This window comes from Triturus cristatus, chromosome 3_1, assembly GCF_964204655.1.
Source record: "Triturus cristatus chromosome 3_1, aTriCri1.1, whole genome shotgun sequence".
Classification (NCBI taxonomy): Eukaryota; Metazoa; Chordata; class Amphibia; order Caudata; family Salamandridae; genus Triturus; species Triturus cristatus.
In genome coordinates, this window is record NC_140583.1 from 875,150,759 (window position 1) to 875,177,621 (window position 26,863).

General features: G+C 41.7%; 1 protein-coding gene across 1 annotated transcript in view; it reads right to left on the bottom strand.

The window, feature by feature from the left end:
- Window positions 1–26,863, bottom strand: part of LOC146861224 (uncharacterized) — a 213,613-nt gene that overhangs the window by 165,270 nt on the left and 21,480 nt on the right. Inside the window, exons 4-5 of the mRNA XM_085645359.1 lie at window positions 5,601–5,621; window positions 4,583–4,642 (exon numbers count right to left, since the gene is read on the bottom strand). Coding sequence (XP_085501485.1) covers window positions 4,583–4,642; window positions 5,601–5,621 — 81 coding nt within the window. The remainder of the gene's footprint in view (window positions 1–4,582; window positions 4,643–5,600; window positions 5,622–26,863) is intronic.

Below are 26,863 nucleotides of genomic sequence, written 5' to 3' on the forward strand. Positions count from 1 at the left end.
TGTTTTAAACAGTTCTTTGGAAGAATTTTTGCGTCATTAATTTTAAGAGCAAAATACCCTTGTTTAGTTTTAAAGAGTAGTTGCTTATATTGCTTCAAACAGTCTTGATGTCGTTTTTTGTCTTTTTCATCATAATTCCTTCGCCAGGTTCTTTCAAGAAGTTTACAACAGAGTTTTTATCTCTGAGTTCATGAGAGTACCAGGGAGAAGTTGGTCGCTCTCTAATGTTACAGAGGATTTTGTTGGGGGCCAGTTTATTGCTAGCTGCTTCTAGCCAATTGGAATAGCACAGAGAGGCTTCGTCTATATCAATAGGAAGAGTAGGGAAGGTTTCAACTAACAGATTGTTTAAGTCATTAGCCCTCACCTTTTTCCAAGATCGGCTAACCGTATGTTTATTCATGCCTTTTTTGAAACTCGGCGAAAGGGATATTACCGTAAATTTCACTGCCTTATGATCCGACCAGGTCACAGGGAGAATGTCAGTGAAGGTAACCTGTGCGTTATTTGAAAATATTCCATCTAGGGTATGGCCTGCATTGTGTGTGGCACCATGGACCAATTGCTTCAGGTCAATTGTGTTCATGAGCTCTACTAACTTTCTGGTATCAGGATCTCCTTCAGCTTCTAGGTGGAAGTTAAAGTCCCCTAATATCGTGTAAGAACTTGCCCCTAATTCATTTTCAACCCAGCTGCTGGATTGAGTTATAAACCGGGATTTAGGACCAGGAGGCCGATACACTAGAGTGCCTTTGAACGTATATTGGTGCGAGAGATAGAAACAGAAATCTAATGCTTCGCACTCCAAATTAGATGAGCCATTAAAGGTGACGTTTAGGGAATCGTGGTAGATTATTGCTAATCCACCTCCTTTCTTATTTTGTCTGTTTAACGTATGGCAGATAAAACCCGAAGGTTTTGCTTTTACCAAATCTGGGCCAGATGCCTCATCTGTCCATGTCTCCGTAGTAAAAGCGGTCTTGATCGCTTCGTTCTCCAATAAATAAGCGCATTCGACGCTATGTTTGACTAAAGATCTTGCGTTCAATAAAAGGCATTTAAATGAGTTCTTTTCTTTACCCCCTCTCTTTTCTTTGGACAGAGACTGTATAGTTTTAGACAACTGTGGAAGGTGCAACGGTATTATAGATCTGAAGTTGGGACAAGTCATCCTGTCAATACAAGGAAGTATATCCGGAAATAAACCTATGCATCGGGAATTATGCACCTTAATGTTTAAGTTGTGCAGCAAGTTGCTGGAATAAGTCCGGCGTCTGGTTTCCTTTACTGTTAAACAGGCATGGGGGCTGGCGCTGGCCATGCGCGGACGGGCGCAGACAGGCTTGCCTTAGGCGCGCTTTTGGCGCGCCAGCGGTGCTTGCGCTGCGCGCTTGCGCTGGCATTCGCTTTAAGTAGGCCGGAGGTACAGCGACTAGAGCATCAACCTGCCTTCCTCTCAAGATGGCGGTCGCGTCAAATAGCGTGAGGAACCCAGAGGGAGCTAAAAAAGGTATGTGCAAAGCAAAGTGGCGATACAGATTAAAACAAATATAAACACAGTATTGCTGGTTAAAAAAGATTAAAGGAAGTTAAAATACCCAGTTTGAAGCTCCTAACAGTCCACCCGGCTCAAGCCTCAGGGGACAACCTTAATAAAGTCTCTTTCCTCTTTCTAGCCACTCTGAGCAGGTGGTTCTGCTCCTTATATATGGTCAGTTGCCTCTGGAACAAAGGTGCAGGTGCAGTAGTTTCTAGATTTGGAAAATATGGGTCCCTGGCGAGGTGAGTGGACACGAAGTAAGGCATGTGTGGTAGGTAGCGGCTGTCGGTATCTCTCTGAATCCAGAAATCCTGGTTTGAAACAGTGGAGATTTGTGCTCTGCATCTTCTGTTGCATCCCTAATACTCGGGCAGTATCATAGTCAGTCACAGCCTTGATCAGGCCTTGGTCACTGCCAACTGACTGGAGCATCCACACTGGAAAACTAACTTTGGCCATTTGCCTTGAGACTGGAGACTGCCATGGTCTGTCTCCTAACAGCCACATGCTTGCATGTGTCTTGAACTCTGGTATCCCTCTCCTCCCAAATGCCCAAATCTGTTAAGGAAATGTGCAGCTAGCACTCTCTATAGTTGATGCAGTGTTCAACTCTTTCTGCAGCTCTGTGCTTTCATTATAATTGTGCTCGTTAGTGTGAGTTGTGCCTGTGGGATGAGTGAGAAGGAGCAGCAAAGCTGGTCTTTCCTTGCAGTCTGGAGAAGAGTTCTGGGAACACATCAGCACAGGGCAGGGAATAGTCTGTCACTTATAGAGATAGGTCCAATAGCTCGCCTGACCACCTGCCACTCGCAGCAGAGCCATCCCAGGCTCAAGCTGATTAGTTTCTCACTCAGCACAGACAAGGCAGCTATCTCTTATGTTTCACAGCTGAACTACCACTTGTTACAGGCACAATTGCTATGCATCACTTGCCACAGAGAGTTCAGCTACTCCTCAACTTTGGTCCATTGATTCACTGGCTGATATCCAGTTCACCGCAGCCTTTGAAGCCATCTCACACCTGTCTTAGACAGTAGATCTACACAGCAGCTGTCACTGACAGAAGGGCTATCCCATATAGTTTACAGACAGCAAACTGTCTTTCTGTCAGTTCTGTCTGTCTAGGGGAAACAAAGAAGAGGGAACCAGGGGACATGTGGTCTTGGGTAAAGAGAAATTCAGACATAACTATAGTGGACAAAATTAACTTCAGAGATGACTCTGGTTAGTCAGAGAAAGTAAGGGAAAGGGAGATATGCGTACCAGGGCCATGGCACCGTGGGACTCCCCAAATGATCTAAGTAGGGATGAGAAGTTTTAGACACAGCAATTCAGGGAGGCTGCACTCGGCAGCAGCACAAACAATGTATATTAAAAGACCTGCCCAAACTGCAAAGGGACCTGGAAACAAGAATCCAGTGTGGCATGTTCCCATTTATTTCAAGATCAGGAAAAATACACCCCTGATGAAGATCCATTAGCATTGCTCTGGAAAGACTCTGACACACAACTACATATGTTATTTAGAAGGGCATAAAGCCCATTGCTGCTCCACAACAATGCTGTCATAGTAGACACAGGTTATACGGAGTCCTCAAGACCCGAACTCCCACTGTGAACCACCATGCAGCAACAACCCACTACATGCTTGATATGTACATGAGTTAGGTAGAAAGGCCACACGATCTGCTCCTATCTATTATGAAATGGTTCTGTGAATATAACATACATCCTCCAGTCCACACACCCATCCCAATGTAGTTCAGATGGAAAAACCCTGATTGGAGAACCTCTGATGAGTGGATCACAACAGACCGATGTCTGCAAAAAGTGGCGAGAGGTACTTGTGAGTACTGAGCTAAACAAATACTCAGCAACATAGCAGAACTATGAAAGCAGCAATAACAGCCAAGTTGATCACATAAAATGAGAGAGAATGTGTGTGCGACAGACAATATGACGTGGAGATTGAATGTGCTTGAACTAATACTTAGCCTAAAAAGGTCATGCTAATCTTTCTTTGGTGTTACTACTAGCGCTCATATAAATACAGCATTTTATCCAAGCTAGTGGTGCAGAGTGCAGAGGTAGGTTTCACCCTATAAAATGGGGTGTGCAGATATTATTTCTCACAAACAGTGGATATTACTACTTGTAGTTTGCAAAGTTTTCTGCATGTTGTTTTCCACATTAAATTCTGGACATTCTCACTTATTTAAGTTGTTATGAGAAGAAAACAGATTGCCAACATCCATGAAATTTGAAATTATTGAGGAATTGTTTTTAAAGTTAAGTCAAGAGAAAACAACACTTCCTTTTTCAGTGCAATTGGCGCTTGCAAGCAAACAGTGCCAGTTTGCATGAAAAAACTACATGAAGCCACAGACTTAGGGAAATCTGGTAACACATAAGCTAATAATCAGGATCTACATGCATCTTTGTTTGCATAGTAAAATGTTTACAAACCCCTGCACATAACAATCTAATCTTTTGGTAATACTGACCCATAAAATAGTCTACTAAAACTGCTATTTACAAAGTGAAGTCAAACATGAGGACAATGATGGGCTGTCAACAACTAAGGTTATTCCTTTATGAGGGGATGCCAAAGCCCTACCCTGACCTCCATTTGCTGCAAAAGAAGGAACTTGGATAATCTTGATTTTTCCTTTTCTGCCTGTGAATTGTTTCTAGCATTAGCACTATAGGTTGCTGATACATCTGGAACAAATGAATGGTCTATGTTTGCTAGCTTGTGAATTGCTTCTTCAATTGATTGAAACAATAGAAGGTAATATGTTTGCAGTTTTGCTTGACAAGGACACTTACTACAAATCATAGAAGTAACAAAATGATTGAATCTATTTAAAATGCACATGCATATCAAAATTATTCCACCTAACGCTCCATCATTAACAATATTTGTATTCATGTTCATAGTTCATGTAGACACAAATGTCAATACAGTGCAAAAGGTTCAATTTCCTACAATTCTCTACCTCCTGAATGCACAGAAGGATAATTTTTTAAAAGGGTACTCACTGCAGGTCCCGGATGGCCTCTCTCTCCTTTGTCACAGTGGCAAACCGTCACTTTGGGACACTGATAAAATAGAATTCAGAAATAATCATGCGTCACCCACTGATATCATAAACGTGGATGATGTGGCAAGAGACATATCCCTGAAAGCAATGACAGGTTGACTAATCTGATGAGAATGGGGATTCCCCAGGGGTTTTTCATGTTTAGTCAGTAAGAAACGTGGCAGACAATATGAGTTTAAATACACACATACACTGATTAAAACCTATATCAATAATTCACACCCGGGGCAGCCTTAACTAAGCAGAGAATAACATATATTAAAGAGCCCCTCAGGAAGGGTGCTCCATGACCTCATTTCCATTACCCCTAATTAGGTTTATCTAATTTAATTTGCCTAATCAATCACATTCACCTCAACGCCTTTACCTTGTCACTACCATTACTGTGACTCAAATACTTTAAGGAAGGTAACTGGATTTAGGGTTGTGGTAAGGATATGGGTAAAAATAACAAGAGGGAATATGTTTGGGGTAAGGCTGAAGATAAAAGGTAAAGATGGATTTAGAATTAAGGTAATGGCAAGATATATGCTTAGAGTGGGAATTATTTCAGTGGGTAAGTTTTAGGGTCATGGCAAAGGATATCTTTAGGTTTAGGGTTAAGGTAAAGGCTGGATTTTGAGGTAGGATGAGGGAAAGGTTCTATGATAGGTTAAGCCTTCTAGCAAGGAAAATGGAGAGAGGATTAGGGAAAACATACAAGGTAAAAGTGTAAACAAGTTGATAATGTCAAGGTAGTGGTTAAATCCATAATGCCAATACTCTGGAGGTGGTCAGGTCAAGGGCAGATGCGGCTGTGCATGACTTGCAATGTACCTGCATAGGTACTTTAAGAAATCATTCAAGACTGCTTCTGCTGAGTTCTGGGAGTGTCCAGATTAGCAAATAGGCGTATACTCTATTTATCCAATTTACCCCACACTGCATATTAAATATAAACAACTAACAATACGTACCCCTTCTTCTGCAAGTTCGACCTGTAAGAAAGAAGGGGAAACAGACATTACAAAAATGCACTAATGGCTAAATTACTTTAAAAAATATTTTATTACTTTTCCAAAAGCAAGAAAGCAGTGGAAAATAGCCATCATCTAAGTTGCAGATCTGGGGTAGAGCTCCTGGGTATAATCATGATACAACATACCATTCATATAGACAGTTCACCAGACAATCTGTATGTTACATAGTAATCATGATATCAGGACAATCAACGCCACGAGTCCAATTAACTCCTTCGCTTGTAACAATGGGGGCCAAATGCATAGGCAATAACACCTGATGAAATTCTCCGTACATTTAATTTGATGATTGGCCAGCCTCTAATAAATGCATGGAGTGGCAACTAGATTGTAAATTATTGCGCAAGAGCTTATGTTAGGTATTCTGCATTTCCTTTTGGTAAGAGGTTGGTGGCTGTGCTTGAGTGTCCTTGCAGGATTTCACTAAATGATATGCTTCATAAACATGGACAACTGAGAAGTGCCAAACAGACTTAGGCCTTGCATTGTTCTGGGCCACATACAACAATTTGTGTTGAGCTTGCATTTTAGACTGTGTATAATGTTGAATGGGATCAGGAATGTAAACGAACTGCGCTTTATGCAGTCCACGACACAGATAAAGCGAGTGCTAAATTCAGGATTTCACTGTAAACTAAGGGCCGAACTCCCTAAGGGTGTTTGCACTCCTAGGGTAAACTTAGGTGCATGAATGCCCTAACTTGCCCACTTTAAGGGTGTTTGCACCCCTAATGTAAACGTAGGTGCACAAATGTTCTTATTTGCACACATTGAAACTAAACTCGTTATTGTTCTCAAGTAATATTGGAGGTATATGCTGTCGTATTACCCATGAGCTTAATTATTTCAAAGGGTGAGTTGTGGGCATTGCAAAGCAGGGATGCCTCTTTAAGTAAATGCATCTTTGTGGGAATTCACAAATTTCTGGCAGGCACATTTCTACCTTAGATGCAGTCAAAGATTAAATTCTGTAAAGGCTGTTCCAAGATGTGAATGGGATGTAGCAGCTCATAATTATTAGGGGTTATGTCAAGGGGACTAAACATGCCCATGGAGACACAAAATTGTGCAAACAAGGACCTCAAAGCCAATAGGCCTGACTTCTTTTAGCTGTATGTGATTTTTTGAGGTAATGGCCATGTGTCTTTGTATGGTATGAATGCAAAACAGAAAACACATGTATCTCATGAAATATCCAGGTGCACAGTTAACACACAAACATGCGACACATACGCATTCAGACAGCACACATACAGACATAGGTGGATGTTGGTTAGTGTACAGATGGATTGCTGTCTGTATGTTTGTATACAAGGATGAATAAATGTTTGGAAGGCTGTGATGACAAATAATGGTGGATGGGTAGGTGGATAGATACATGGGTGTAGTTGGATAGCTGTATAGAAGAGTGAGTGGTTGCATGAATGCTGGGTGTGGTTTATGGATTGGGTGTGGGTGGATGGATATGTTCTTGGGTGATTATTGACTCAGGGCCTCTGTTCTTGTTCTCTGTACATGTATGCTGTTAGGGGTCTGTGTTTTGTGCAGGTATGATTGTCTGTGCCAGATCTCTGAACATTTCTTTTAACCTGCTCTACACGCATCTAATCCTGATTGTCTTCTACTCTGTGTGTAAGTGTCTCAGTCATAATGTATGGACTCCAAGGATTCAATTAATTATGAAACAGGGGAACTAAAATAACAAGAACTGAATGAGCTACAAAACTGAAAATAAGAATAGCTGACCTTCACTAAAGATTTCTGGGACTAGAGTTTGGTGGATGCTGGACTCATGTCTTCACTTTAAATAGGGCCGATGAGGGACATCCGCCACTTTTTTGTCAGATGCTTACATCTAGCAGACTGTAAATACCCCCCTTGATATTGCATGACTGTTCCAAGCAAAGGATAAAGAAGACCCTGGAAGTAAAGAAATGATTGTGACTGACTCTGAAGTGTAAGTGCACGTTTGTCCATTATGCAAAGCTTTTTTTAACACAATTACAATTGCATAACTATCAGAGCAGGTTTTGCACTTTTGATTCTGCTTAATCTTCTCCCTTACCCAGCGCAAACAAAACCAGGACACTGTGGTTCCCTGTGCAGCTGACCTCAGTTCTAAATGATAACAGCACCATCCAATGAGCGGCTTGCATGCCACCCTTAGAATTGCCTTAGGCGTGCTAAGCTGCAGGTTTAGGATACATTCCAACCTCTGAGCAGGCGACAGTAGCAGCAGCATATCCTTGAGCAGCACCACCGGACGCGCCAGCTCCTGCAACAGCACTGCCACCCCTGGCCTGAGAGAACTGTCTGTAACCAGCATGACCAAACAAGGACGGAGAATCCCCTCATCAAAGATGGCCATTTCGCTATGACAGTGACGTGGTGGCCGGCCATTTTAAGTGAAGTGGTTCCCCTCGACATCTAATGTGGTTTGCCACATTGACTGTTTATAGGAGAAGCTATGGTAGAGGGTCAGTCCTTCACAGGGTGAGCTCCCACCAGTGTCCATCATCCGATGCAATCCTGCAGGAGATAAGGGCCTGGCGAGCACCAGTGAGCAACAATGGAACCCCTCTGGTCCCCTCAGTGCTGATTGCCATGTCCAGAGGAACAAACAGTGCTGATTTTGGCAGTCAGCGCCCAATTACTAAGGAGACACGACCCTCAAGATGGCGGTGGAGGTCTTTGTCTAGGAGACCCAGTCATCGGCACAGAAGACCTGGTGCCGAGATAGGTCTGGAGACTGAGACTAGGGGCAGGAGCGATGGAGCAGCGAAAGAGCCCCCCCCCCCCGGGGTAACTTATGGACAGACTCTGCGGCATGGAAGCCGGGACTCAGTGGCAGCTCTAGGTGCGGGAGACCTGACTTTGTGGCACGGATCCGCCTGCCCCTTCGGCTATCACCAGCTCAGGGATCCCTCCAGGCCCCAGATCACCGCCCGTTAGTGCAACAGCACCTAAAGCCCTGAACCCCAGCAATGGCGAGAAGATCATGCTGTGTAAATATGCAATACATATTTGTCCAACCCTAATTGCTTAAACTCTTCTTAAAATGTAACTGTGTGTGAATTTGCAACTTGTATATATGTATCTCTAACCGCTAGTATCTGTAGCAGACATGTGTACTTACTACTATTCTTATGTGAGTTTAGAGTTTATTTGTTTAGTATATTATGTAATTCATGTACACTGAAGTCCCTATGTAATGTAACTGGTTCTATTGTAAAGCACTCTGACACCTTCGGGTAACGTTTGTGCTATATAAAAACGTATAAATAATAATGGGGAGTGGGAGATGCTACAATGGATGAGATGTTCAAGAGGGACTACTTTTTAAAGCAATCTTTAATGTAAACACAGAAAAATGTAAACAACTGAGATATGCCATGGGCTCATAGTAAAATGTGATGCATTCCCCATCGAGCCAATGTCTGAAGAGGGTTTACCCAAAAGCGATGGTGAAAGTGTGATAACCCAAAGCCATCATTAGTATAGTCCATGTTGGAAGTTGTATTGCATGAGCTTTGGCACAGATAACAATGACTGCAACACATCGAACTACTCTTGGGAAGCTACTGCAGTAGCAATGTCCCAGTTGTACTCCTGAAATGTACTGCAAAAAATGTCAGAAATGGACTCCAAATATAGGTTCAGTTGTGACTACCAGTGTCATAGTCTTGCATGGTTGCAAAGTAGAACGTTTTTTGTATTATGTAAACCCTTGCATTAAGTACACAAATGTTACAAAGAGTTCAGAATAAAATGTACATGCTTTTATGTAGTGCTTGCTTACAAAGATTTTGCTATTTTCTCAATTCACTGACCTCAGACAAATGAAGAACAGAGTTGGTCCTGTCAGGATCTCTGACCTGCATGTTTCAGATATATCTTTGCGTAAGGCACCCTACAGCTCTGTGGTAATGCATCTGCTTGGACAATATTTACCCTAGCCTTTGGCATGCTGGACAGATTAGAAATAACAGAAGAAACTAGAGCTCTACCTTAGCCCTGTGTGATACTTCAGAAATATGGGTGTGTAACATACCAGTCGTGAGAACTCATTTTACCAGAGCTATTTAGTTGAAAAATTTTAAGTAGATGACACTCAATTTCTGACAAAGAAATCCAAATATTTTTCATGTCCTCCCCCTCTTCTAACTCCTCTCCTCTTTCTTTTTTCTTTCACTTTTTGGGAGGAGGATGATCCTCTAAATCCCTTTCACTATGCCCGCCAACCCATCTTTATTTGTCTCCTTCTTTGTCTCCCTCGCCAAATTTTTATTCTCCTATTTTTGATTTTCAGATTAACTGGCTCAAGTCTTCCTCCTCCCTGCCTCGCTTTGTCCTATCACTTCCCTCTTTACCGGGTGTCCTCTTTCCAAATCTCTGCTCTTTTTCTTTGCCGTTTATCCTTTTGAATGAGCCAGCCTTCTGTGTTCCTTGCTTTTAGGGTTATAGTTGCCATTTTAAAAACCATACCACAAACTTTCACCTTTTATTATCTTACAACTCATCACATTTTCCTTTGTTTTTCTCATATTTGGGCTTTCTCATCAATGGCATTTCTCAAAAAACCGTTTAATACTTTGGTTTTTAATTTGTTGTATTCTCATACCTACATTTCAATTAAACAGCATACTACACTCTCCCTATCTTACAATTCCAGCTTTTATATATTTATTCAAAAATCTTGAAATGGAATTATAATCCCTACTGATAGCATGTCTCAAAGAAGTTCTACATGCTAATAGCATTGCATATTTGTGCCATAGCAGGTTTAGTAGGTGATCATTTCTACATTCCAATTGCACCATCATTCAGCAGCCAGCTGTGAATCTGCCCTTCTGATAAATTATATTAAACTCTTAACATGTAATATATTTTATGACAATATACATCTTTGTTGAGCATTTCTTACATAAACTTTAATGAAGAATAATGCTTCAATTTAATGGAGCACAGGTCATTCGATAGACACTGAGAGCTGTGATTACATCTATTTACCTACAGTGAATCCATCCATTACAAGTAATCAGAGAAAATGGAAGCTCCACAGAGGTGGCGGAAATCTGTGTTGAGATTGTTTTGAAGATTGAGAGAAAGTGTACTCTAAACATAAGGGCCTCAAAGCTAGATATATCTGCCTTATTTTGTTTCCCACTGAAATATGCAGGAAGTCAGTGATAAGGAAAACTGATGTAAAAGCTGGGCCATTGAAAGGAAGAACATGATTGGAAGAAGCCAGTGCATCCAGCATCTAGTCTCTGTTATAGGTGAAGGAATTTCCTATAATAACATATACATAACTTTATGAAGGTAACTATGTATTGCTTATACCACGTGCAGGCAACTTTGGTCAAACTAGTGAATAGTCCACTAGATAACTGCTCTGATCATTAGACAATTGTTTGTATTATCAGCCCAAAAAGTGTTTCTAGCCATACCGCATTGTAGTCACCACAATAAGTCATTCCTTTATTGTGGAAGATCACTGTAACAATTATTTATATATAACCATTGTAAATAACTATATGTGTGTGTGCGTGCATTCATGAAGTATTCCAAATGTGAACCTACTTATATGATTATTCATAGAATGATTATTTCTGTTTCACCTTACTATTCTCCTCTACAAGCAGCTGAGAAATGCTTTAGTTCTTTACAATTACATTATGATTCCATGACTTGTTTATTAACCCTCAATTGTGTTCACATTTGCTACATTCCAGATATCCACAACATATTACATACATATAGTTTAGATTGAAATCACTTATTAACACAAGTTTGTATGGTGCGGTATTTGCCCTGTGAGGCAGCCAACCACCTTATGATTTAATCAGTATATGCACTGCATGCAATTTCCAGATATAGGAATAGACATTTACAAAAAGCTGTCTGGTAATGCAGGTGTTACCTGGGCATCATATTACAGAGATGTAAATGTGTCAACATTTGCCCTGTGAGGCAGCCAACCACCTTCTGATTTAATCAGTATATGCACTGCATGCAATTTCCAGATACAGGAATAGACATTTACAAAAAGCTGTCTGGTAATGCAGGAGTTACCTGGGCATCATATTACAGAGATGTAAATGTGTCAAAATTGCCCCTGAGAACTTGCAGGTGCTACAGAATTTACAAAAGGTTACAGGGTTCTACAAGTTGCTTTTGTTTGATACACTTACAGTGAGGTGAAGGAAATTTAGGTGATTGGCAGTGGGGATACAAGAAAATATTATGGCCTTGAGTTCACTTTTCAAGGCTGAGAAGATCATGTCAATCTTGATGATGAAATTGGGGCTTATTTAAATTAAGGGTAGTATTATGTTATGTTTTGCAGTGGTTTCATAAACACAACATTTTGTTTCATTATGGTTGAATCTTTTAATTGGTAATACAATTAACAGGAGTTTCACTTAAGATTAGTTTTGCAACAGAGTACAAAATGAAGTAAGATAATTTCATGGAAATGTGAAAGATTGGACTGCGTTTGACACAAAATCAGTTTGTTCAATTTCTGCTTAAAGAAGTGGAAAACACAGAATAACATCATAGTTTCATTTTTTAACAAAGACTATTTACTGAGCAGGATTTATTTGTATACAACTTGCCCTAAACGTGCCACATATGTTCCGGCAATGGTTTAGTAATATGTTGCCTTTTTTACTCTACAGCAAAAATCTTTATTCCAATTGGACTGGTAAAAAGTCTATTTGCTATTTTGCCTACAATGCAAACACCATAACTGTGCAAAATGTGTTTGTTCTGTTTTTTGCGTCAATGCAATTTTATGAAATTGTATTACAAATGCCATTACATTTATATCTAATTTATTGTTCTGTAGAATTGCTTTTGATTTATATGACTTTTTGGTATTGACTCTCTGTCCAAAGTTACTGTCATCATTTCACATTAACCACAATTGTTTGGATGGTGATTAATTATATTCTTCTAAATATTCATAATGGAAGCTTCACTACCCACCCACAGCCGCGGTCGGTAGTAGGATTAACTGCAGGGCGGTGACGTGGGGAGGGGGAGGGGTAGGGTGGGGGGTAGTAAACTACGGATTACGGAGGTTTACAGGTAAGTTAACATATAAATCAATAAAACGAATTTCGTTGCGTGCCCTGCATCCCCAAATGCGATGCAGTGCACGCAACGAAATTCGTTTTATTAATGTATATGTTAACTTAGCTGTACACCTCCGTAATCCATAGTTTACTACCCAACCCACCCTGCCCCTCCCCCTCCCCACGTCACCGCCCTGCAGTTACTCCTACTGCCCACCCAAGAGGGTTGGAACACTTGTTCAGCTCCTTTCTCAGATAACGCTTTCAATATTAATGACTGTCACTGCAGCTGGAAAACAGGAAAGACTGTATTTATTTGGTGTGTTTATTTAGAGAAGACCTGGGTCAAGGGATTATGCTTTGCTGCATACCGGCCTCAGGACATTTACAACAAGCATTGGCATAGCCAATAGGTCTCGCTTTTGGGACCTTATAAGTATTTAGTTTTGCAGCACAATATCCTTGGTGCAACATCATCAGCTGTTGAATGCTAAACCTTGTACCTTATAAGTGTTTAGTCAAGCAACAGTTGATGTTGTTGCACCAAGGATATTGTGCTGGATAACTAAACACTTATAAGGTCCCAAAGGCGACACCTATTGGCTATTCCAAAGCTTGTTATTATACTAATAGGTAATAGCTGAATAAAACTGGAGCATCAGAAGCTGGGACGGGACATTGGTTGGAAGCAGAGGTAGGTAAAATACAGTGAATATTGTGCACATACTGGTGGGTGGGAGAGTGCGTGAACAGGACTTTATGTGTGAGAGAATGAACACGCAGTGAGAGAGAATGCGGGAGCCTGAGTGTTAGTGAGCTTGATTGAATGAAAGAGCGGCTGCAAGTGAGAGAAGGCATTAGAATGACCGTGAGGGAGTGTTAAAGAGTGCAAGGTGGTGTGGCTGAGATAGAGTGCGTGACAGTGAGCGTAATGAAGTCAGATCGAGTGGGTCAGTGAGTAAGAATAAGTGAGAACGAGTGAGTTTAACATCGAATGCAAGTCACTGTGTGAGAAAGTATAGGAGAGTGAGACTAGGTAAATATAAGTGAGTGCCAATAAATGAGTGACAATGAGAGAGTCAGATTGAGACGGTGAGCATGAGAGGGAGTGGGTGCGAGTGAGAAAGTATGACTGAGTCAGAGTGTCAATAAGTGAGTGCACAAAAAAGTGAAAGTGAATCACAATGAATACATGAGTTCAAGTAAATACGATTGAGTGAGTTCACGTAAGGGAGTGAGAAAGTCATCATCCTTGCAGGTTGGTGACTGGACCCGGAACACACTGGCACACTAGAGGTAGTAAGTACGTGGCAAACAGGCATCTGTGGGAAATGCTCGTGTTGACATACTGGGGCAAGTTCTTTGTATGGGGCAACCTGGCATAATGCTGGCATGCTGGATGAAATTTGTGGCATACGGGATGAAATTCGTGGCATATGGGAGGACAGCCATGAGTAACTGGTGGACCTCCAAGACTAGGGGTATGTTATAACATAAGGGTCACCTATAGTATCGAGAATATGACGGGTAGTCCGGAGGCACCCTATGGCAGAGCCATGGTCGCAGAGAGCACGGTGGGGAAGGGAGTGGAGACAGATCCTGAAGAAAGTGCCCTGGATGAACAGGATAGAGAGGAGGGAGGGGGTAATACAGGGGAGGGGAGCGATGGGGAGCCACACCAAAGGGAATAGGAGATTAGATGACAGCCGACAGCCGAACCGTATACCATACTAGCGCACAACTGGGGTGACATGGGACACACATGTCACCTCCTCCATAGACGGATCTAACAGTTGCCAAAACTGCACAAAATGTATTGTCGACAGCCAGGGGAGAGGAGTTGGCCTAATGGGCAGGGCGGTCGTCCTCAAAACTGGGGAACCGGGTTAGAGTCTCGGCAGGGACGCAACATCCTGTGATTCTGGGTAAATCACTTAATCTCCCCGTGCCTAAGAAAAAAAATGAATGTGTCTTCATGTAACGCAACTGGTGCTCGTGTAAAGCGCTCTCATAACCTATACCATCCGGTCAAGTTCGCGCTATATAAAACTCCGTAAAAAAAGAAAAAAAAACCCACAAGAGCCATACTTGTGGTATTCAGGTTTTTCTTTTTTTTTTACATCTCTGTCTTTTGTTTACTCGCTGTTTCCCTACTCCCTTGGCATTGACTAGGAGTCCTATGGGGCTTGTGATACGGGACAATCTCAGAGAAAGCCCAGACACCAGATTCTGACTGTCCCAGTCCAAATGAAGTTGGGAATCTTTGATAGGCAGAGACACCAAACGGAAGGTCATCATATGAAGCGCTGTGACTGGAGAATGATATTACACAAACGCATGACAACATACTCGGCGACTGACGTCAAATGTTTGCATGAAAGCCTTACACCCACAGCGAATTAAGATGGGGCAGACAAACTAGCCTGAGATGGTACCTGTTTGAATGAATAAATGCAAATAAAATATATTTGAAAAAAAGACATCATCCATGGCAATGGATGCCACTGACGGCAACAGCCTGGCACCGGCATACCGAAAGTCATTTCTGGTCTAAGGGGCACGTGTGACAAAATATGGCCCTGACACAATGAAAGCAGTTTTTAAAAACAAATAGCAACAAAAACAAGAAGCGCGAGCAAAAAGTGGACGCGAGTGGTGCGAGTGCGAGCAAAAAGTGGAAGCGAGTGGTGCGCGTGCGATGGGAAAAGTGAAAGTAGGCTGGTGAGTGGTGTGCGATGTGCGTGCACCATGACGAGAGAGGAAAGCCATATGGCATCTCTGCTCGTCATTGTCCGCGTAACCGCAAGCTGGTGGCCGGCAAAAGCCTTTGGAAGCACTTTGAAATGCCACTTACTAAATGTCTCGCCGAGAAGCGCATGCGCTGGCTCAGGCGAGACCTAAAAAGTGGAGTGCATCCAGTTGCATCAAGAGCCACGAGTATCAGGATAACAGGCGTGTGTCGTTAAATAAATTCTTACAACAATGTATACATTTTACAGAATTGGGGATTTTTTTTTTATAATTCCGTAGTTACATTGCTGATTCCTTGAGGTGGAGGAAAGGTTCTAGACAATTTTAGGGGGCAATACCATGATTAAGCTTGGGTGCTGAATTTTGTTTTGTGGGATATAAGAGTAGGGGTCAGTCTTAGGTGTTAAGATTCTTGTTGTTTCCTTTTCTAGGTTTTAGAACATTCAGCGTCATACGAAGGAGAGTTTGTTAGCTACGTATTCCGATTTAAGGGAGTGTGTGGTTTTTATGAAAGATGAGCATCTATTTTGGTTTAACCTGGGTAGTGGGAGTTTATAAAGGTTCCTGAGTATGTGTGGTCATGATCAGCAATATAATCATGCACTCTACTACCTTGGCATTCTCTTGCATTCCTTTGTCTGTGCAATGATTACAGTTATCCCAACTTCCTTTGAAGGACTCTCTTAAATCTTATCAGCACCAATATTTAATTTGCCACATGTTTTGATCCTATGTTCTTACCGAACTTTAAAATGTCCCTTCTTCGAGGGACTCTCTCCTCAAATTGGATCCATATAATGTGTCTATCCTGTTGCAAAATACCCTCTTTGTGAACAATAATTAGAGATCAAATGATATACTTTTCCTATTAGCTGAGCTACCTGAAACATATATTTCTAGTCAGTCACTGAAATCCATTGAGCTTCATTCTCTCCTCGATCTATGACACTTTTGCACACCGATGGATTGCATGGAAATACACTGAAAGTTGCAAATTAGAGTATCTTAACCTTCCCCTGTCTATTATACCTCTACATCAAGACATTTGATTCACAGGTCACCAAGAAATACTCATCCGAAAGCTTGGTTCCCAGGTCTATGTGTCTCTGTATGCTTTCAACTGCTTACCTCGATTTTAGCAATACCTTGTGTAATCCTTAAGGTAGCTTTTGGCTACCTAGTGTGCATGGCCAATAGCCTGTCTGCAACTGAGTCTATAGGAAATGGAGTTTTTGAGAATGGTCGACCCTACTCAAAGCTCTCTCTCTTTATTGCTGTCTAGCCCACCTTCTAGCCAACTGTACCCTAGCCAAAAATTCCACTAGGAATGTGGACATATACCAAGGCACAGCCTGATAATTCTCAAGCACCAAATTAACCCTGCTGCTAAACCTCCTTCCACATTATGCATCTCCTTCCACATATAATTCCCTTTTTCCATAGGACAAGGGAAGTAATCTTCACTGGAGCCATAATGAACACTAGATTAGACCATGCAAACTCTCATTATGGTAGCCTTCCTGCAGCAAACGATCCACAAGTAGCTACTCAATGGGCCTACTGCATATTGAAATTTAATCATCACACCTCGCCACCTCACCTACATAGTCAACCCTTAAATGACTACCCTCAATTTCCATATTAGAATTAAGGTGCTGTGCTTCATTGCTAAGAGCATACACAGCGGAGAACCCATGTAACGCAAACAATAAAAATATGTTAAAGTACCCTTCAGGAGTCTTACATTCTCTAGTAAAATTATACTCAAAGTCCTTTCCAATAGATGCTTTTCTGCAATTAAAGTAGAAGGCTCATGGTATTGGTCCTCATTAAAGGAATCTGATTCGATGGTTTCTGCAAAAGGAAGCCACCACCTCAAATTGCCAGAATGCATTTTCAAAGTAAAGTGGTGCTCCATCTCTGCCCTATGGCCTACATCCTGCAATGAAGTCGGCTCCACACTCACTCACTCACTCACTCACTCACTCACTCACTCACTCACTCACTCACTCACTCCCCACCTTTACAGAAGCTTTTCATGTTTCACAATTAATTAACACAGAGTTATCCATGGGGCTGTTGTTTTAAACACTTTGCCAATACAACAGTTTTGGCTGTTCGATAAGCAGGGATTTGTGATTAACCTCTGCCTAATCTAACACCACTAAAATGGTGCATTGTCATAGAATAAAATATCACCTATATCTGTAATTATTTTATTGTCACTTATTTAGGAACTCACAAATAGATAATCCGCCCTAGAACGTGAGATGTGGCCCCATACTGATTTTCCACACACCCAGTGACATTAGTGATACCACTGAGCTGAAACATCTGGAAACCTTTTGTAGACATATAGTCCATCAAATGTCTGTATATCGCCGATAAGCACCACCTTTCTGGTTGTTTCAGAGAAGTACACATCATTACTACTGTATGTCTATATCTTATATTGCTAATGATGACTTGAGGCTGGGTCCTTCAATGGCCTTAGCATTTAATGTCTGATTTTATTTAATCTAGTAAGTTTAATTAGTTATACTTGGTATAATGGACACCCTCACCCTCTTTACTTTGTGTATACACATTCCCTCAGTTAATATTTTTTTAATGGAATTGATTCTTTGCTTTTCGTGTGAGTCTCCAGAGTCAGGGTGACTTAGTAATTTCCACAAAGATGACATTGAATCTTTTTGTGCTAAAGAGGTGGGTTTTCTCCCATAAATTAAAACTATCATGATGATATGCATTCTATGGATTTCTGATTATGGGAACCACACCTTTGTAGACAGTTTTCATATACCAAATATCTTGGATCAACCTTGGACTGTGTATACACAATGACTTGTTACCCTTGAGCTAGTAATGGGAAGGAATTCCAGAGGGGAAGGGGAGTAGAGTAAAATGACCTTTGTTCCACCGAGCCCAGATAAAGTAAAATGTATGTGCCAAATATATAAATATAAGCTGAACATTTTGCTGAGAAAATACCTATCAATGTAATGCACCTATTTCATAAATGAGAGTAGCATTTATATTTCTGATGGTGGCTGTTCTATGAGTAAAATCAAGGAGGAGTGCTTGTCCTTGTGGTGGCTTTGTAATGCTATGTGTTCCTGCCTCACAGTATTGTTTATGTACCTACATCTTTGTCTCTCAGAAGCAAAAGTTATAAACGACCATAGCAAATGACTCTTCACAGAGAGTCTCACATAAAGAGCTATCTTCCTCCTGCCGATGCGGCATAATTTTAGGGGTGTGTGAAAATCTCGGAATTTCCTTTGTGTAGTTAGGAGAAATTTTGGAGAAATTACACAAAATGCCAATGTGGCATTTTGCGTTATATTTCAGCGTGAAATGCATCCTCACGTCAATTTTAAACATGAGGATGAATTTTTCACTGAAAAAGTGCAAATATGTTAGTTGCCACAAAAAAGAGCTACTCAACTTCTGTCCATTTGCTTTGTTCTAGTGCTCAGACAATAGGATGTTTACTGAACAAAATCCAATTATAGCTCATGGCCTAATGGCATAACTTTACTTATTTTCATGCAAAAAGTGTGACACGAAATGCCAATAATTACATGAATTATGTTGGTGTAATTGAAATGTTTGCCCAGGTCCTACATAAATGATTAAACAATCTGTGATCCACCCATGTCATTTTATCCTCTGTCTTTAGGGATTTTATTACATGCCTGGGCGTAATGTAGGCTCGTGTATACCTTGGGGCTCGGTGGACGGCCCTCGTCCTCAGGGGTTCCCATTCCGCCCAAATCCAATGAAGATCTGTGAGAGATTGAAGACTTCATATTCTCTTGGGGGACCCCATCACTTTGTATTATGCCACTAATTACTTGAGTGTAGTTCCGAAAGTAGGAAAAAATTGTTCTAGATTTAGAATCTAGACTTAAGTGAGTGTTTTAGAGTCCCGCCTGCTTACTCTTTGAATTGCAATATTTGGGCCACGTCTACATTCCAAGAAATTTGGAAAGAAGGTTATGCTGTAACTGACTATGACTTCAAATTCTAAATATCAATCATCCAGTAAATGCATAGGTTGCTCCTCTCTCCAGACACACAGTTATATACAGGATATTCCTGTCTTCAGTAACACCAACCCTCTGCTTTTCTTCTTATAGGTTTGTCCACACCCCTTAATTTCTACAGAATGTCTACTGAATTGACCTACATGCTTTATACTCGCCTCTCTCTTCCAGTACTATGTCTATAAATGGGCCTAAGGTGGTTTTGAAAGGATGGTGTATTTGGGTGTTTTTAATTTAACATATGTTGCTTTCAAGTAGTCTTTTTTTGATCCATCCACCCTGCGTGCAGACATGGTGTCTTTCCTTGAAACTGTGTAAATTGAAAATGATGTGTCCGAAGGATATGTACCTCATAGCTTGAGCCCTTGCAAGGCGTTTGTGCCTGCTTTACGCGCCCCCGGGGCACTTTGGTATTACAGAAGGGGCCCAGACGCTTGTGGGGCTCCTTCTACAATATCAATCGTACTGGGGCTCATAAAGTGCCAGTGTTACCTTAAAGAGGGCATTCCTTTATTTGCATGGGGCATGCCCCATGCAAAAGAGGGAATTCCTTTGCCTCTACGCTGACATGGGCGCAGAGGCAAAGAAGCCCTCAGGAGGCACACTGAGAGTGCACCATCTAGAAAGTGGCGCACTGTCAGTGCGCCCCCTGATGGCCACCCTCTGGAGGGGGAAAAAGGTGGGTTGCTGCCTGCACTGTGAAAACCCGGATCGACTGTGAAGCAGCCACTCTGTTTTTCACAGGAATGCGCTGCCCCTAAGGCAGCTTGAGGTCGGCTGCCCTGGTCACCGCGCATTTATGGTAATAGGGTGCATTTTCACTGTTTGCGCCCGGCCCACCTTTTTAAATGTGCGTTCGGCGCAAACAATGAAAATGCGCAATTACCATAATACGACCCCAGGTACAGTTATCTGAATATCAACATTTTTATTTATTTATTTATGAAGTTTTATATAGCGCAAACTTGACCCTAGAGGGTATCAGAGCGCTTTACAGATTAGTTAAATAAGTAGAAAATAGATAACCAAGAAACATAAACAATGACGATCAGGAGCGGGACAGTGAGTTGTAAACCAGTACTAAGACGGCGTGCAAGCCCTGGTTGGAGAACAGCTGGTCAGATCAGTATCCAAAGAATGAGTGTGTGGGTTCAGGGTAGAGATTTGTTCATTAAAAGCAGTTTGACTTGTTTTTTTTAATGAAGTGATTGAAGGGATCAGTCTGATTTCAGGGAGTTCCAGATTCTAGGGGCCAATCCGGAGAAGGCTCGGTTGTAGGTTTTCTTTTTTTGAAATGTTCGAGGTTTCAACAGTAAAGTGCTGGTGCTTCTAGATGATCTGCCACCGCTGGACAGTTCCAGTTTGTCAGCTAGGCTCTTCAGTGTATTGAAGTGTAGGGCTTTGTGGGTCATGCAAGCAATTTCCATCTCAATTCTTGCCTCATAAGGGAGCCAGTTTAGTGCCTTCCGATCTGGAGTGATGTGGTTGTACCTTTTTGATCCAGTGATAAGCCTTGCAGCAGAGTTAAGGGATGCCCTTAGTGGAGCCAACATGGATCTTGGCAGACCACATAGGGTAGCACTCCCATATTCTATTCTGGGGATAACCAGCACTTGCACCGCTGATTTAAGGTCATCGCAGGGGAGGAAGGGTTTTATTTTTCTTAGAATACTCATTTGAGAGTTTGCTCCTCTGGTGGCTGAGCTGATGTGCTCTTGCATGTTGAGATTCTTGTCAAGTGTAATTCCTAGTGATCTTGTGGAATCTATAATGTGCGGAATGCAGTTGAAAACTGTTAGGTGTTTCATCCAATCTTCGATGTCGAGGGATCTTTTTCGTGGGGCAATTAAGAGGAATTCGGTTTTGAGCGAGTAGGGTTTAAGGTGGTTTCTGGTTAGTCAGTTTTGGGGTTTTTGGAGAGTTGTGTTGAGTAGACGGATGTCCTCAGGGGAGGAGATTTTAAGGTATAGTTGGGTGTCGTCTGCATACATGTGGTATTGTACATGGGAAAATTTCAGAATTTCGGTTAGAGGCTCCATTAATAGGTTAAAGAGAGTATGTGATAAGGTGGACCCCTGGGGGACCCCTAAAGTGACAGGAGTGGTAGTGGACAAGGATTGGTTAACCTTAATTAATTAATAGAAATCACAAAACATGTATTGTCAAATGGCAGGTAGTCCTGGTAGTTGTTGTTAAGTGCTGGATAGTCTATTCAATTATTCACCGTATTGAAATAAGACGTAGTCCACCTTAGGATCCTTCAGTCCAAATACTTTTGCTCTGAGCCACTCCATTGTCTTCAGTGGAGCTCTCAACTTTCCAATGTTCTAACAGGTGATCTACTAAAGACTGTTCATATAGAAATCTCAGGGCAACAATTGCATCAGCACCGGTCTATTTGTGCTCCCAGGAAGCAGTTACAAGAGACTGGTCAGGAGCCCTGTAAGTGTTAACCACATTTTTCTCTGGCCACAGAAATAAAAACATTTCTTGATTAAGGAGATGCTAATTGGAAGTTAAGTCTGTAAGCCACCCGTCTTGGGTGAAAACATCTACAGATACCACTACGCTCAGGCACCTAGGCCAGGGTAAGTCACACATGCATTTTTTTTAATCCCACCTGTGCTGGAGGGGACCCTCTAACTACCCAAATGAGAGTAGGGGCAATTTACTCAGCTTGCAATATGGCCCATGTCACCCTTGCTAGGTCTCTGCTCAAGACGTATGTTAATGAGAATTTAGGGGTCTAGTAGGATGGCGGGCAGACTTACGTCCGCCCACCACCCTAGCGGTGCTGGGACCGGCCGCTAGTGGTGCGGCGGTCTGGCACCGGCAATTAGGATGCCACCGCCACTGTGGCAGTGGCATCCCCCATCCACATTATTGGGGTGGACTGTGCACACAGCACCGCCCGCCACAATGCTGTGACTGCACATTGTGCATTTGTCCTGGGCGGTGCCTGCCACGTTGTGCATGCAAATGCAGGGGGGTACTATAGGTACCCCCCATGTGCACCCCCACCCCTCCACATCCTGGGGGCCCGCAACGGGCCCCCAACTGTGAACACTGCATGCCTTTGCCGCCACTGAAAGGCTGCTTCCCGCCTGCATAGTAATATAGATGGCGGTGTCTTGCAGACACTGCCACGTATTCAACTCGTCGACCGGGCGGAAAAGCGGCGGACAGTTTTCCCATCCGCCGCGGTACCCCCCGCCATCATAATATGGCGGGGGTGAAATGGGAGGCGGGCGGGAGATAATGTCGGGCGGATCGCCGATCCACCCGACATTATGATAGACCCCTTAGTGAAGGTAAAGTAGATTTATTCATCTCAATGATAAAATGTTTTTCGGAAATGCTTCTCTAAATAAATATTCTTGAATATTTTATGGGTAAAACAACATTAATGTTTTAAAAGCTGTTATACCAACATACAGATTCTAAACTGATAAAATCGTGAATGACGTTATGAAGCTTCTAGTAATCACCTTTGATACGCTAACGGAAGAAGTAGTAACACCTTATGGAGATCAGAAAGTACCCTTAGCAGGTCTGTCATTAGTGACAATGCCATCCCAACCAATGTGTGGTTGAAATGGAGAGGACTACAGGCATCTTCAAATCCTTTCTACATAGAAGCAGCATTATGGCATTCCTGATGAATTGTTCTACATCCTGACTGTTTAAATGGAAAAGGCCTGCTGCCTTGTTTTTTTATCTTTTCCACTTCCTAGTCTAAAGTTTTATGATGTCCCGGCTGTGGTTGTGCCCAGAACCACCAGAAATAGTCAGTGTGTCTGAAAGATAAGCAATATGCTGTTTGTGATGGTTTTGTAAACAATACAGCTGGTTTTAAAGATGGTGTGGCCAGCAATAAAGTTCCATAGGATAGTGGTGGTGAAATCATATTTCTTCAGGGCCTGCATTAGAAGTGATAGAGTGTGTATGATGCCCTTATGGGGTGCCAGTGTGGAGATCATGGAGCAGATCGTTACCATCATCCAGATGCAAGAGTACAAGGACTTGAATAGGAGTTCTAAAGTTAACGCATTTGTTTTTTGGAAATGTGGTTCCTTGATGGTGAGGTTAGTGTCCAGGGTGATCTAAGTGACTTGGCATTTGGTGAAGGTAGGGGTTCAAAGCCATCAAAGTTCATGTCATAAAACCAGGTTTTAACTGTTTCTTGTTTGCTGTTCTTGGGACTTAATGATGTTCCGGCATGCTGGAGGTGTTGGATGTCTGAAGCAGAGGAGACTATCAAGTAGAGTCGTACACCATCAGCATCTTGGTAAACCTTGATGCTTTTATCTGTGAGTAGAGCACCCAGCAGCTCCATGTAGAGACTGAAGATGACAGGGGAGAGTAGGGATGTCTCAGTTTGACAGAAGTAGGCCAAATAAGTTTGCTACATGACACAAGCAGTGTCTGTGGAGTCTGGGTTGTGAAAGAGCGACCTGGAGAAGCAGTTGGAGAAGTTTACAGAAATATTATGTTGTTGCTGGTGCAACACCGCACAAAGGTTAACGCTATATTTCCAGGCCTAAACTCATGGACCACTGGAAGGGAAAACCGGGTTTAAAAAACTTACAACCGTAGAAGAAGGGCCATCTGATCTAAGCAAAGACAGAAAGTGATATTCAGTCTTTAATTTATGGACAGGCAATTCAGTGGGCGCTGTGAATTCTTACTAGAACGTGTTCAAAATGATCTGTAATGAAATTAGCTCAGCACTTTGCAAACACTCTTGACATCGGTGCAAACGTTTTATAACAATGTGGAGGAACTTTCTGTCAATAATCCCTCTAGTTCTGTTCATATTGAGCAGGAACTATGGCTGACGACTAATGACCGGTCATGTGGCGACATGATATTAATATTTCTCTGGCGCGCAGGTGACACAGGTCTCAAAGCTCTTTTTAACCTGGCGGCATACATTGCTGTCCAGTTCCCTTAACTGTAGAATAAAAACGGCCCGTGTGGAGTTCTGGAAGTGCAATTTTTGCCTTAAAAGTGAAATAACTTCAACATTCAAAAACATATATTGTAAGACAGTATTCCAGATTGTCTGTCATCTCTACTCATTTCGAACATGCTATTTTAATATTGCCCTTCAAATGTTTCAAATTCTTCTGTCCCTTAAGTTCAAGTTTCAACACACGTTTCCTTTAAGCCCTGAAACACTTGTCATTTATTTATCGTTTCTTTATCAGATCCTGTCTAACATATAGGCAGCCAGAGTCATAGCCTTGAATTTATTCTGTCTTTCTAAAGCTATACCAAAACACCTGGGTCGGTGCAAAATACCAATGGAACTTGAGCTAAAATATGACCATTTTAGTGATATTTCAAATTCCTCTCCAGGTCTCCACCTGCAGTGCACCAGTACAAGCAAGCATAGGGCACTGCAGAAGTTTTCATGAACAGAGCTATTTCACTTTTATGTAAAACAATATTACCTTGTGAACGTTTTGGAATTACACTGTCTGCACACTTCACCAGTCAGACAACAAAAGGTGTTATTATAACACCGGCAATAACACCAGGAAGCCCATAACTTTTGCTTTGAGTTATGTCCAGGGACTCAACACTTCAGGCGTCTGTTTTACAGTACATGATCTGTTTTTGGATTGTTTTGGAATTTGCGGAAGTTGTGTATAAAATAGGTTTTAAGAATGGGTGCTAAACTACAATTTAATTCTATTTAGACTGATTGCTGTTTAGTAGAGCCACTGAGCACAACAGTACTTAGTAGTTACTGTTCTGATATAAATCATTTTAAATACTGTATGAGTGCAGTACTAAACAAAAACTAACATTTGGCGTGGTGAAGGTGCAAGTAGCACTTGATAAGAAAAAGATAACGGAACGGATGTTTTCCCTACACCACAAAAACGTGGCTTCCAATACTCTGAGGAATTGTGTATTTTGAAACGCCGTTGACTTATGGATTAGTCAAAACATGATAAATGTAACTGACATAACTAGCTAAAGTTTTGACTGTTTTCTGGGATTTTCAAAACACATTTCACCCTGGTATTTGGGCATGCAAGAATAATTCCACAGATGATTTTAAAGAGATGATTGGAGAGTAATAGAAAGGGTGACCTCTGGTGGGCTCCCAACTTAAGGCCTCTCTGCTTTATGTCCACTCATCCAATTAACCAACAATCCTTCATGTGTGTACAAGGACCTAGGGTCAGGAATTCCCATAGCCCTAATTTAAGATCTGAACCCCGCTACAAGCCATCTTCCATGCCCCTCATATCAGTCATAAAAATAACATCACTGCATGATCACTCTGCCATCATTGCAAGAAACACTCTTGTATTATATCAAAATATACATACAAAATAATCTCATAAGCAAACCTCTAGGTCACAATTTGGAATGAGGCATGTACAGTCTGCCAGCATGTACGGCCCATGGTTATCATTTGAAGGAGTAGTGGTCATGATTTTCATTGGTACCGGTTGTGGGAGACCCATGTGCCATGTGTTGAACACCAATTATTTTTATTTTTTTGGGTCCCGTTGTGGCCTTAACAAACAATCCGGTCAAGTTTATAGTTGCCCGAATTCTATATGTCTACATGAATGAGCAATTTAAAAACAAGGCCTTGCCACAGACAGAATGCAGACGGTATCTATGGAAGATGCACTGGGTATCATTGCACTTCCTACATCAGAACAAATGATACCTGTAGTCTCCCATTAGAAGTGACTGACAATTTAAAATACAGGTTTCACGCTGTTGCTAAGATCCATTAGTGTTTTAGTGCAATGGTGCAAAGTCATACTACATAGCTATCAGAGAGACCTCTAGGAAATGCCCACAGTTTTTGGCCTGCTTTACAATTTCAATTCCAATTATAAAATGTCAAACAAATGTAATATGCATGCAAACAATTTTGACAGGGAGTCAAATGGTTAAAAGGTATCCGTTCACTGTTTCTGTATTTATCAGTGTTAAGAAAGCGGGCTGAATACGTGCCTCGCATGCTTGCTGCTGTAATTTATTGCCAGTTATAAGAAAAAAGGCAATTACCCTGTGGATATAATGCCAAGTGGAGTCAATCAGCAGGCTGTAAATTTTCAACAGGCTACTGGTAAACTTGTCATCTCTGGAGTGGAGGGAGGCAACCAAGGGTGAAATATGAGCAGTCGCCTACACCTGGTGGTATAGGGCATTATTTATGGCCACGTGCTTGGAAAAGGCACAGGTATATTTTGAGCCGAAAAATCTACTGTAATATCTAGTCTGTGCTTCAAAAAGTTGATGTAATATCGCTTTTGGAAAGAATGTCAACAGGCGGTATCTC